The sequence below is a fragment of the Gorilla gorilla genome, chromosome 2 (genome assembly GCF_029281585.2).
Source record: "Gorilla gorilla gorilla isolate KB3781 chromosome 2, NHGRI_mGorGor1-v2.1_pri, whole genome shotgun sequence".
In the NCBI taxonomy this organism is placed as follows: Eukaryota; Metazoa; Chordata; class Mammalia; order Primates; family Hominidae; genus Gorilla; species Gorilla gorilla.
The window spans coordinates 27,124,408-27,137,797 of NC_086017.1; the positions used below are offsets into that span (position 1 = coordinate 27,124,408).

Sequence of the window (13,390 nt, forward strand, 5' to 3'; positions counted from 1 at the left end):
CCTCGAGTGATCCGCCCGCCTCTGCCTTCCAAAATGCTGGATTACAGGCGTGAGCCACCACGCTTGGCCATATTATTACCCTATGTGCGCCCTTTATAACACATCATAATCTGTAAGTATTTTCTTGCTTAATTGTTTATTATGGTAAGAGCCATATGTATTTTTTTTATTTACCATTATATCACCATGATTTAACCAGTAGCTGGTGCACAGAAGATACACAATAAGGACTGGTTAAATTAATGAATTCAAAATACTATAAAACTAACTCAAAATTATTTAAGGCCCCTAGGAAAACCTTAAAGTATTTTGAGAAACACGTGATTCTTATTATGAAATGTCTGAAACCAATAAATAATAAATTTCAAATACTGGTTTAATAAAGATTTTCATATTATTCCTTACAAATCTTTGTTTTAGAGCGAGCATTTACTCAGAAGTAAAACTTAACTTTTTAAAAAATGCTAATCTATGTCAAAAAGTCTTTATTTCTGATTGGATGTGAAAATACACCTAATTAGTCACTAAATACCTAAATATCAACTATAATAAACATCCAATTGGTTGTGATCTAGTGATAGAAAAGAAAAAGGAAATATTAGTCACACAGCTCAGAAACAAAGAAAAAACAGCTTTTGTTATGTCACAGACAGAATAAACACAAAAAAATAATTTGAAGAATGGCAGTTTTCTAAGAAATGCCCAGTTTTGGGAGTAAAAAAAAAAAAAAAAAAAAGATGAAAATAGGAGTAATGCAAACAATCTTGCTGTAACATAAAATCATCACAAAAAATTGGATTAGTAACATACTAGAAAATCTGAATAGACCATCTGCTGGAAGCATTATGAAAAGTAAATAAATGGATATAGTGCATCATCCTCAAAGAGTCACTATACGTGGATTTTAGATTCTTTATTGCTCAGAAAGAAAAAGATTACAATGGCATTAAGGAAAGGAACATTTTCTAAAATTGTCACCTGACTGGCAGCAGGCTTAGATCCATCCACTACTTTTCAAGTTTGATGTGACATTTTACCAAAGTTATTTATTTGATATTGACAAAAATGTTGTATGTATAGTGAGATTTCTTGGAATTAAATGAGTAAAAATTAAAGTACCTATATACAATTTGAAATTTGAAATTCAGACTTTTTATAATTTAAAAAGACAAAATTTAATATAACCTCAAGCAAGAACCAAATCAGAACTGGCCAAGCATTGTACATTGTACATTATATTTTTATAGTGTGTTTCTGTGTACAAGAATGACTATGAAATTAAATTCTTATTTCTAGAAATTTTCTTCCATAAACAATAACAGTCAATGCTAAAAGGACTGCTTGCAAAGTTACTAGAAATATTTTTTCCCAAATATTCTAGTCTTCAAAACAAATGGTAGCCGTCAAATTCTTACTGCATAATCTAAAATGGTAATACATGTACTGTATTTCATTTGTAATAAGTCTTTATGATAAGGTTAACACTTCAACACACAACACAAATAAGAGAACACCAAAAAATGAAAATTACTTTGCTTATGTTTCTGTATTAGAATTTTATTTGCTAAAGGGTAAAAACAGATTTGCAAAATTCACAGTTAACTTAAAACAATAGTTTTAAACCTTTTTTCCTAGCCCTTACTGCCTTCAGGAAGGAAAGAACATCTGGTTATTTAAGGAACACAATATGCTCACATTTTCTATGACTTTTGTTTCTAATTGGGTTTTAACATTTTTTTTGAATGTGAGCAACTAGCTAGAACAATGTTTTTTAATCACTTCATATTTTTCAGATTGTCCTCCTTCTATCCCTCTAACTTCATCTCATGGATTGTTTTTGGAAATCTGCTTAGTAGTTCTAATATGATAAAGACAAGAAAATGAAAATTAGGGCTGTGGTCTGAAGAGCTAAGTACAGAAGTTGTATTTACCATGTGCAGACTACAGGATGCTAAAAACAGATATTTGATATCCAGTCTTCATAAGGCATACATTTTCAAAAATTTCAACTAGTTCCTGGGCCACTTACATATATGGCAGTTTCATTTATTACAGATGAAGAATTTGTATGAGAAATATGTAAGTAGAGGTCCACCATTTTTAAAACGAATAAAGCCACAGCTCCTGCATGGAAAGATGGTCTGAGGATGGGGGTTCAATTGCTGGTCTGCCACTAAAAAGCTCTGTGACCTTGAATAAGTCTCTAAGCTTCATCTTTGTTCTCACTTTTTCATCTATGAAAGGAGAAGCTGGATAAGACTGTCTAGGTTCTTTGCAGTTCTAAAACTCTGACAGCCTAAGGGAAGTAAATTAACTAGATTCTTTGCTATGTCTTCTGTATTCCATAATATATGATGGTAGTAACAGGGTTTTAAATAATTCTGATATATAGCAAATTAAGGAACTAGATGCTCTTTAAGTTCAAGTTGTATAATTAATTAACTATCTTGATAAAAATGGCAGCTGAAAAATAAACCATTGGCTGTGGCTTTTGTGGAATGTGAACATGGGTTCCAGAAATATGCTAGATTAGTGATGTCCAACTAGATTAGAGTCAGTGTGGTGAACTGGAATGAGGCATGGCACTTGAATCAGAAATCAATTCTATCATTATTTCCTTTATACCAAGATATGCAGGACACAAAGCTGAGTGCTAAAAAATGAGCAGGATCCAGTCCTAAGGCGTAATAACTTACAAAACACACATGCATATATACAAGGTGCCGTGGGAACTCAAAGGAGGACATGTCCTATCTGAACCTGAAAATTGTTTCATGGGGAATGCAGAACAGACGCCAGGAATCCGAGGAGGGAATGAATAGATAGAACAGTCATGATGCCACTCTAGCTAGCTTGGGAGCTTATAAGCTTTTTGACCTTGGGAAAGCCACATAAACTTAACCTCTCCCTACTGAAAAAGGTGAGGAAAGATAACCTGCTCTGCCTACCTCATAGGGTTGTTGATATAACGTCAGAGTGCTTGGAAAACTATGAAGGAGTATGATCCTATTATTATAGTTTTTAGGCCTACTTTTTTCTATCTATTCAAATAAGAAATCTTTCCACAGTAAAGGCTATCTCTGATATAAAATAATTAGAACCTTGTGTCTCAAGCTATACTTGCAGAATGTATTCTCCACTGAGCAATTTAGGGATGATGGTAGGATAAAGTGCTTTTCTGAAGGTTTACAATGAACCTACTAAGGCTCAGAGCTCCTTGTTTGTTTTTATTTTATTGAACCTGTTAGCAGCATTCAACACTACTGTCATATGAAACTAGGAAATGGGAAAGAATGCTTTCATGTCTCAAATCTCATCTTTCTACTAGTTAATTTCATTGAGAATTGTATGTTTATATACTTACTCTGATCTATGTGATTCAGGAATGATTACAGTATTTTTAGTGTTTCACTGTTGCTATTAATAGAAAACATTTAAAGCACCATGATGTCTGAATTTTTAGAGGCTATAGGCAGGGGTACTAGTACCATCTTTCCCTCTTTTTTTCCCCCTTAGCATAAATAGCCTCTTTTATGACTTTATAATTGACATTAACAACACTGAAAACCTTGTCCACTTGTGGATTTCTATAGAATAGATAAACTTGCTGTTTTTCTCACTTTACTTTTGCAGCACTGGGTTGGACCTCGTTAGTTCATTGTAATGGTGGCAGGAAGCAGATGAATCCTAAGTAGACAGGGATGGGTCCCCGATGAAACCTGACCTTCCAGCCAAAGACAGTTTAAAGCCTAGCTACAAGTCCTGGGGTAAATCCATGGACTGGTTTGAAAACCTGTCTTCCTGTTTGCCATGCTTTTCTGATTGATCCCCACCCTTCACCTATTTTACATACACCTAACCTTTCCTAATTGGTTTTTTACACTGTTGTGCCCACCTCTAAGTGGTGCCTTTGTTTTAGCCATTTTTTGCATACTCACAAACCAATCAGCACACACTCCCCATTCTGAGCCCATAAAAGCTCTGGACCTAGCCACATGGAGAGAAACCACCCAACTTCGGGTAGAGGACCACCCTTGCGTCCCCTCTCCAGTGAGAGCTATTTCATCACTCAATAAGATATTTCTCCACCCTCCTCACCCTTCAACTGTCAGCATGATCTTGTTCTTGGATGCAGGACCAGAAGTCGGGATCCACTGAACATGGGTACACCAAAGGCTGTAACAACTGTGGTCCTCTACCCTCCGCTGGCAGAGGGTTGCTACCCCTTGTGATGGGAAGCAGCAGCAAGGCCGAACCAGCCCCGGAGCCATGAGCCAGAGTGAGGCAAGCGACTGACGGAGCTGTTAACACGCTGCAGTCCACTGGGCTGCGGACAACAGGACTAAATGAGCTCATCAGCATGCTGTAACATCCCCTCTGGGGCTTCGGGGTTGTGGGCACCCCTGACTGGGCACCACTGTGTTCCCCTCATCTGGATGCCAGAGTCTACCATGGGAGTGGCTTGCAACACACCTGGTCCAGCTGCAAGCCCCGCATGGAGCCTGCGTCTGTGCTGGCACTCAGAACAGCTGGCCAGACCCTGCACTCGCTTGCCCATGCACCCCCTCCCATTGGCAGCTGAGCACACAGTCACAGCAGCCACAGGATCCGGGCTGGTGTGCAAACCAGGCATGGTATGGCGGGCCGAGTGGATGGAGTGCCTCCTGCGGCAGGCCCAGGGCTGAGTGAGGCACTGGGTGGGAATGTTGCCTTCTGTGGAGGTCCCCAGCTGGCAGAGTGACTGAGAGAGATCCTGCGTCAATTCAAAGTCAGTTCTTGACCATCCTGGCCAACATAGTGAAACCCCATCTCTACTAAAAATACAAAAATTAGCCGGGTGTGATGGTGGACACCTGTAGTCCCAGCTACTCAGGAGGGTGAGGCAGGAGAATCGCTTGAACCTGGGAGGCGGAGGTTGCAGTGAGCCGAGACCACACCTCTGCACTCCAGCCTGGTGACAGTGCGAGACTCCATCTCAAAAAAAAAAAAAAAAAGTCAGTTCTTCAAAGACAAAGGATGTTCTGCTTACACAGGTCATCAGAGACAATTTAATTCAACCTCCAAATATTGTAAAAGAGAAGCCCAAGGCTCAGCAAGCATGATTTTTCCAAAATAATGAAGATGTTGGTGGCAGAGCCAAGGTTTGACCCAAGGTCCCAATTCCTAACTCAGGTTCCTTACAGAACACTACACTGCCACAGGCCCATATTAACACATGTGTCAAGTGACTTTAGTTACTACTTAAAATCTGTAAAATGATGTTAACGAGTCAGCCACATATACACTTAACTATATCTACCATTTTGCAGGGTTAGCCATCTGAAAGCCCCTTTTCAAAGGCTACACAGCTTTCTTTACTTTTCCTATAGATATCATCATTCCATGAACTTATTCTACTGAGCCTTTTAAATATGACTCCCTCATCATGCCCGATTTTTTATGTCCCAGGAATATCAGTTTAAGGTCATTGTACTGATCATGTTTTTACTTGGTAAGACTCTGAATGTGAAGGTGGGGAATTCCCTTTTTTGGATACACTATTTTTTTTTCTCTTAAACCTTAAAGAATCTATATTTTAATGCTTATAGAATTTGCTTCATTATATGTACATGACTTTATTGAGATAAAAAGTACTCCATTAAAATCATACTAACATGTAAGGGCATTTAGGTTCCACTAATAAACACTGATGAACTTAGAATAAAGAATTCTGAAGCTGGATGAGTGAGTGATTCACAGAAACATCAACCATATTTAGCTAGGGAAAAATTACCAAGATCGATAGGTTTTGATAACATATTCATTTCTTCCTTCAATTAAAACAAACAAATCATGCAAGTAGAAATTTCAAATTGCTATTTTAGCAATGTTTTTCACTCTGTATGATTCTAAAAATTCCTAATGCTAAGCTGATAGAATTTGCCATAAGTTTGTAGATCAAAACTCATACCTCATTGACCAGTAACCTCACTCGTTAGTCTTATTTTACAGATATTTTGTCATCTTGTGGGGTTTTTTTGGGGGGGTAGGGAGTATATAGTCATACAACTTACAAATACATATGTACATAAAATATAAATATGGAACTTTCAGTTTTCATAGTCAGATTCATAAGCCTTACCAGAAAAAAGTATGCTTCCTTATACATCGGAGAAATAATGGATTATATTTCTGATGCTTAATGAAACTGCTTTAAGAGAAATGATATGAAAGTTCATAAATTTACAGAACAGATATAGGCATAAGGAAGTGAATTCTTTTAAATCAATCAAAGAATAAAGGATATACTAAAAGGTTGAAGTCAACAACCAAGGAAAGGACAGAAATCCTTTAGAATCTAAATTTACATTAAACTTGGAGGCCCAAGTTGATCAGACAGAGCTTTGGCAATGGAACCCACAGACAGACTGACTGACTCAGAGACAGTTCGACAACTGCCAACATGACTGTTGGGAGGGTTGCCAAAGAGCCAAAGGCTGGGATTACCATCCAATGCCTGGCATTCTGATATTCGTGTTTGAAGCTTTCTCTCTCATACTTCTTCCAATATTTTTGTTTGGCTCAAAAGTAGCAAGGATTCACAGATTTTTTTAGATCATTAAATGTTCTTATTTTCAAGAAATATAACATTAGTTGTAAAAGAGCACACTTTTTCTCTGAAGTGTAAAGAAAATTTTGGTGAATTGCTTTACGCTCAAATAGAGAAATCAGTGTTAAAGTCTGTTTAAATCTTTATTTTATTAGATTACTCTTAACCGCCCAAATAAGAAATATTAATACATATCATAATATGAAATAATTTAGTGTTTCATTGTATCCAGTCTTATAGAACTGGTCCTTTGTATAAAGCTACTTTCTTGATCTTCATATGGCCCCCAAGGTTCTACTTGGATAAATCAACCCCTGTGTGGGGTACCAATGACAATACAGTTTGGCTGTAAGGAGAGGTAGTTTCCTCAACTATTTCCTTGACTTGTGAGGAAGGGAAAAGCATAGAATAACCTTCTGTGGGAAAAGAGACATGTGTTCCAGTTTCTCATGGCAAGGTCTACCTAATTTGCCTGTTGAGTTGCTGGCCAATGAGGTATATGGGTTTTGGCCTACAACTTTAGGCAAATGCTACCATTAGGCAATTCATCTACGATTAGGCAAATTCCACATTCGGAATTCTTAGACTCTACACAGAGAAGCCTATTTTTCACCCAACTTAAAATTATGCATACCCTACTGGGGAAGCTTACCTTTGGATCTCTAAGGAACAGAGCTTTAAGAATCAGTGAGTGTACATCCCCGATGAATGGGTAATGCATCAGAAGGCCGAGACAGGTCTGGTAGTTACTAGAGATCACTAAATAAGAAGAAAAAATAATTCAGATGCAATACTATTTAAGATATTCTGCACTGCTGCGAATATAAAATCTAACAACTTAAGAGTCAATGAAAGCAAACCAATAACTCAACTGATTTGATAAAAGGAAGTAGGAAGAAGGGATCTTTACCAAATTGCCTTTGAAGGAACACATTGTACTGTTAACTGCTATCTAATGTATTAGCACTTAACCTCAGGGGGTGTTGGAAAGAAGAACTTCACATACAGATATGTGTACATCTGCAACATAAATTCTCAGAACCGTGCATATTTCTTGCCATTTATATGGCTATGTTTAAATGTCTCCTGTTTTTCTACTTAGAAATTAGTAATAAAAGCCATATGAATGGAAAAGAACCAGTTTAAGATTTTCATGAAATAATATTTACCTTGATTATTATGCATTACAACTTGTTACATTTTCTTTTGTACAGGTAAACATTACATAACTCAAAATTTAAAAAAGTAGAATTTCTTCTAATTATTTGTTTTTCTAAAGGTAACAAGAGATTTAGGGAGAGAATACCTAAGCAGCATTTCTTGGAGGAAAAGTGTCAAAATTGTCATAGGTTAAGTCTAAATGTGTTCTGTAGCCTGTCATTTAATTTTTTTTTTCAAATCAACCTAATTATGGGTATAATTATTAAACACATCTTTTCAGGCAGGTCTATGTAGACTACTTTACTTCTTGACAATCTTATCTGCCACTGCTGTCAGAGTTGGGCCCATTAACAATGCTTGCTTTATGAACCACACTGACTGCCTCCACAGCACTGATTGTGAAGAAACTTTACAGTTTTAACTTCTGTGGTTGCAACTGAAGTTTTTTCACTAATCAGTTACTTGAAAAATGTTCCATAAGAAAACAACTGTGATTCAATAGAAACAACACAAATCAAAAACCAAACATTTATAATTAGAAATATCTTTGATTTTTAGATTATTTTTTCTTCTGCTGTTGGAATACCATTTCTTGCTATAACTTCCTACTTCTCCCCCTCCTATAAGCACTATGGGGAAAGGAGACAGGACTGGGCAAAATGAATAATTATAATCTATGTAAGGAACCACTTTATCATCTTCATTTCCATTGCTGCTATGACAGCTTGTAATTTCATACATCTGCTTTCATTTGTAAAGCACTCACTTATCCTACCCTTTCTGTATCTGTTCAGACTCTCATTTGTTCATGTTTTCATATTTACCTTCAGTTACCTGCTGTCCTTTTTTCCTTTAGAAATTCAAAAAGCTAAGATACTGAGAACAGTATAATGGTTTTATGTACAGATTTCTTTGAGATCTAGCAAGTAATTAAGACTTAATCAATTCACCTTATAACTCAAAAAGTAATTATCTATTAGTAATTGACCAAGAAAGAATTCTTATATATTTTGTAAAGAGGCAGGAAAATTTTGTGGAAAAGTTTTTGATCTCATGACTCACAGATGTAGGTTTGAATCCTGGGGCTTTATTTGAACCTTTCATCAAGTTGCCTAAAGATTAAATGATATAATCTATGAGAATGATTAACAGCAGCTGTTTAAAACCAGTTCAGGTAACCTCTGTGAGCTTAAGTTTGGTCACTTGGAAAACAACTTTTTGACTGAAAAAATTTATTTGACTGCTTTATTCAATCCAATAATTATTCACTGAGTACCTCATTCACGGCAGGCCCTATGCTAGGGGAGCACGTAGAGATAAACAAAACTGAGTCCTTACTCTGGAGAAAATTACAGCCCAGAAGGCAGATGTGTAATATCAAGCAGCTATTACTACTAATATAACTAAGATAACAGTGAATTATTAAAGCTTTCTGTAGCCAGGCCACATGCTAAGAACTTTACCTACATTATCTCAATTAATTTCTATGACATTCTTATAAAGGTACAATTATTATCTTTGTTTTACAGATGCAATAATTGATACTTGGAGAAGTTAAGTCACTTGTACAAGTTACCAGTGATTCCCTAGAGGGGCAAGATTGGAAACCCAAAAGTCTAGCTGCAGAGTCTGTACTCTATTACAAGACATTTGTTTTGAAAGGCCATTGTTTTGAAAATCAAGAGACATAATGGATGCATATTGTAAAGTATTACTACTACTCTAGTGAAGCAGTTTTAAGTATACTAGAAGATCAGCATAAACCAGTCTCCAGAAAAGCTTGATTGATTGACTAATCATTTATTTATTTATTTATTTATTTATTTATTTATTTATTTACTTACTATGTGTTTTTAGAGACAGGGTCTTGCTCTGTCACCCAGGCTAGAGTGCAGTGGCATGATCACAGCTCACTGCAGTCTGAAACTCCCGGGCTCATGCAATCCTCCTGCCCCAGCCTCTGGAGTAGCTATTACGGACTAGAGAAGCATACTGCCATGCCTGGCTAATTTTTAAGTTTTTTGAAGAGACAAGCTCTTGCTATGTTGCCAGGCTGGTCTTGAACTCCTGTAGAACAGACTGATTTAGATATAAACATATAGACAGATAGAGACCAGAACAATAATCCTGTTATCATAACTTGTTAAAACTATTGAAGCTATCAGAAGCTATAAAATATATAAGGGAAGCCAAATAATGTATTAATATTCTACTTGCAAAACAAATGAGGAAGCTAACATTCTTTCATCTTTCTATCCATCCATCCAATCACTGCATGCAATGAACATTTCCTGAGCATCTACTAAATGCCAGATATCCAGAGACTATGCTAGGCACCTGCACTAGGAATATAACAGCAAATAAGTTCACTGCTTTCAGATAATGGTATCTCTAATTTGCTAATGAAAATCCACACTTTTAGAAATACCCTTAATTTGCAATTAGATATGCTAAGTATTAAATCTCCTTTTGAATAACTACAGCCAGTTTAAAGTAGGTAGAAAAGAATTACACAAGCTGATTTAAAAACAAACTAGTAAGGATCTGACACAATAAGAATTTAGTTTTGAACTTCACAGTAAACTTTTTTTGAACATGAAAAACTAATCTGTAATAGTGTTCTTTCCCCAATATTTATTCTATCAGAGCAGGGCAGAGACATGAAGTAAGAAGTGAAAGATTAAGAAAAAGTATTGAGTTTTGTTATCTACCTACATGTAAAATGAAGTATGTTTATGCTTTAAAAACAAAATAGTGAAGGCACATTCTAAAGAGTTGATTTAGGGAAGGTAAAAGCAAAGGTAAGTAGTACCTAAGAAAAGATAATGGATTTGGAATGAGAACTAGACTAGATCACTGGCCTAGTCACTTATAATATGGTAAATTTAGGCAAGCTGCCCAACTTCACTGAAACTTTATTTCTCCCATTTATAAAATAGAGACAATCCTGCTTACTCTATCTACAGGGTTTCTGTAAGAGTGGGCCAGCTGCTATGTGGTACATTTCCCCATCTTGCTCAATTCATCCTTGATGAATAGCATTACCTCCATATGAGGCAGAGCTGACTTCTCTGTCTGAACCTTTATGTGCCCCACAACTATTCTGGAGTGGTCTGAAGAGATGGTTTACTTTCTCCAGCAGGTACAAACAAACCAAAAGTGAAATCAGTAATGATATGCAGAAAAAGTAACTGTTTTGAGAAAGTTTAAAGCAATGTGGATCAATAACTTACACATAATTCAAAACTAACCACACTTACAATTGTAATGTTTGTAAATACACGCAATACTTTTTCAAATTATTTAAGTTCATATTGAGATATACTTTCTTTCTCAGCATAATAAAACAGAATGAAAACTACCACAAAACACGAAACTCTATACAGACTTTCTTTAATTTCTTGCCCGACTCCCCAGAAATATCTATCACTTATCAAGTACCTATAATATGCCTGAAAACTAGTCATACATTTTATAAAGGTCTCATGAGTCCTCCTAATTCCCCTTAAGGAAAGCATTATCATTGACTCTCTATTATAGATGAGATAGTGCAGAGTAGGTAACAGCACAGCCAAGGCCACAGAGATCCTGAAGGGCAAAGACAGGGCTGAACCTGGGTCTGTGTAGACTGAAAGCCTCACACACCACTGTGTCTTATACTTTCCTACGTTCTTAGCAAGTTCATGACAGGAGTATCGGTATAAACTGAAAAAAGTTCTCAGTGTCAAAGGCCAAGAATAGCAAATATTTAGAAATAGGCATAAATTCTTGTTTCTAAAAAGCTATAAAATGGCATATAAAAACAAATAATCATGGATTAAGTATAAAATAAAATGAGCTAACAAAAAAGAAAACCTTCTTTCTTTTAAAAAAGGAAAAAGTTTTTCTCATAGTTAATTGTAATTGACTGAAAACAAAGCCAATGTGCAATGGAAGTGCCTTGCCAGACACCTGGCATAGAGAAAACATTCAATAAATGTAATGCTCTCTGAAAAAAAATATTTGTTGAGAGCCTACTACATGCAGGAAAAAACACATAATTACTGCCTGCAGCATCTTCACCTTTATTTAAAGGCCCTTACTATTTTGACTTTCCTAAGTACAAATGGCAAGAAACAAAATGTGATTGCCAATGGACCAGAAAACAAGTGGTCAGGGGGAGGCTGAGGTACAAAACATAAATAGAAACAACAAAATTTTACTCTCTTCAGTTTTGGAGAAAGCCAAAAATAAAACACAGTCATATCCCCCACAAAAAGTGGTTTAAGTCTAGTGTTTAAAACCCTTGTAAGATTTTGTCTTTCTGGGTTTTCTTCCTCAGTTGGCTTTGTGACAACTGCCTCTTTGAGCACCATTCAATCACTACAACAACCATCCTTGAAACCTAAGACCAACACATACTCTTATGTAAACACTTGGATACTCTTTGTAAGTCCTTATTATTCTAGCAGATTTTGTGCAGAATAATATAAGACTTTTAATTTCACTTTTAGGGAAGAGGACAATCTCAAATTCAGAGTAGTTCACTGTTTGGGCTTGGAAAAAGATTTAAACAATTGTTACTTTTCCCACTTAATACACTTTAAACAGAATCTCATTTAATAAGAGATCAAGCAATAACATAAGAGATCTTTATTCAGTAATTTCTATGTTTAAATAAATAGTGCTGCCAACTGGAAGGCAGTAAGTAAGCAAGTATATAAGTGCAGAATTGCCAGTGGCTAGTGTGTGAGCAGAGAAAGATCACTGTATCAGAAAAGTCAGAATGACGGCATGTTAGCTCCAGGAATGCCGTTTGTACTATGAACTTTGAAGGATATCAATTAAGTGCACAAGCTGCTGTTTTCTCCACCTTCTCTAACTAACTCCTTATCGACTGAGGAAATCAAATGAGATGATATAGCGTAAAAACAATTTTCTTGGCTAGGCGTGGTGGCTCACGCCTGTAATCCCAGAACTTTGGAAGGCCAAGGTGGGCGGATCATGAGGTCAGGAGATTGAGACCATCCTGGCTAACATGGTAAAATCCTGTCTCTACTAAAAATACAAAAAAAGAGCTGGGCATGGTGGTGGGCGCCTGTAATCCCAGCTACTCGGGAGGCTGACGCAGGAGAATCACTTGAACCCGGGAAGTGGAGGTTGCAGTGAGCCCAGATCGCACCACTGCACTCCAGCCTGGGTGACAGAGTGAGACTCTTAAAAAAAAAAAAAAAAAATTCTTTTTTTGGAGACACATCTCATTCTTGTCAACCCAGGCTATAGGCCAGTAGCATGATCACAACTCAATGAAGCCTTGACCTCCTGGGCTTAAGTGATCCTCTCACCTCAACCTCCCTAGTGGCTGGGACTATAGGCATGTGCCATCATGCCTGGCTAATTCCTTTTTTTTTTTTTTAATTGAGACAGGGGTCCCACTACGTTGCCCAGGCTGGTCTTGAACTCCTGGGCTCCAGTGATCCTGCTGCCTTGGCCTCCCAAAGTGCTGGGATTACAGGCATGATGAGCCACTACACCTGGCCAAAACAAAGTCTTTTAATGCAAACTGTGAACACTATTGTAGTAATTAAAGGTAAGTACTCAGAATCAAAGCCCAAGTTCTACCTCCGCATCTGTAAAATGTCATGGAAATGAAGCCTGAAA

The 13,390-nt window shown here is 36.7% G+C and overlaps 1 protein-coding gene across 39 annotated transcripts in view; it reads right to left on the minus strand.

The window, feature by feature from the left end:
* TBC1D5 (TBC1 domain family member 5) overlaps positions 1 to 13,390 on the minus strand; it is a 588,093-nt gene that overhangs the window by 134,345 nt on the left and 440,358 nt on the right. For all 39 annotated transcript variants that reach the window (XM_055381150.2, XM_055381134.2, XM_063703452.1 and 36 more), the window contains one exon: positions 7,242 to 7,348. In XM_055381150.2, coding sequence (XP_055237125.1) covers positions 7,242 to 7,348 — 107 coding nt within the window. The remainder of the gene's footprint in view (positions 1 to 7,241; positions 7,349 to 13,390) is intronic.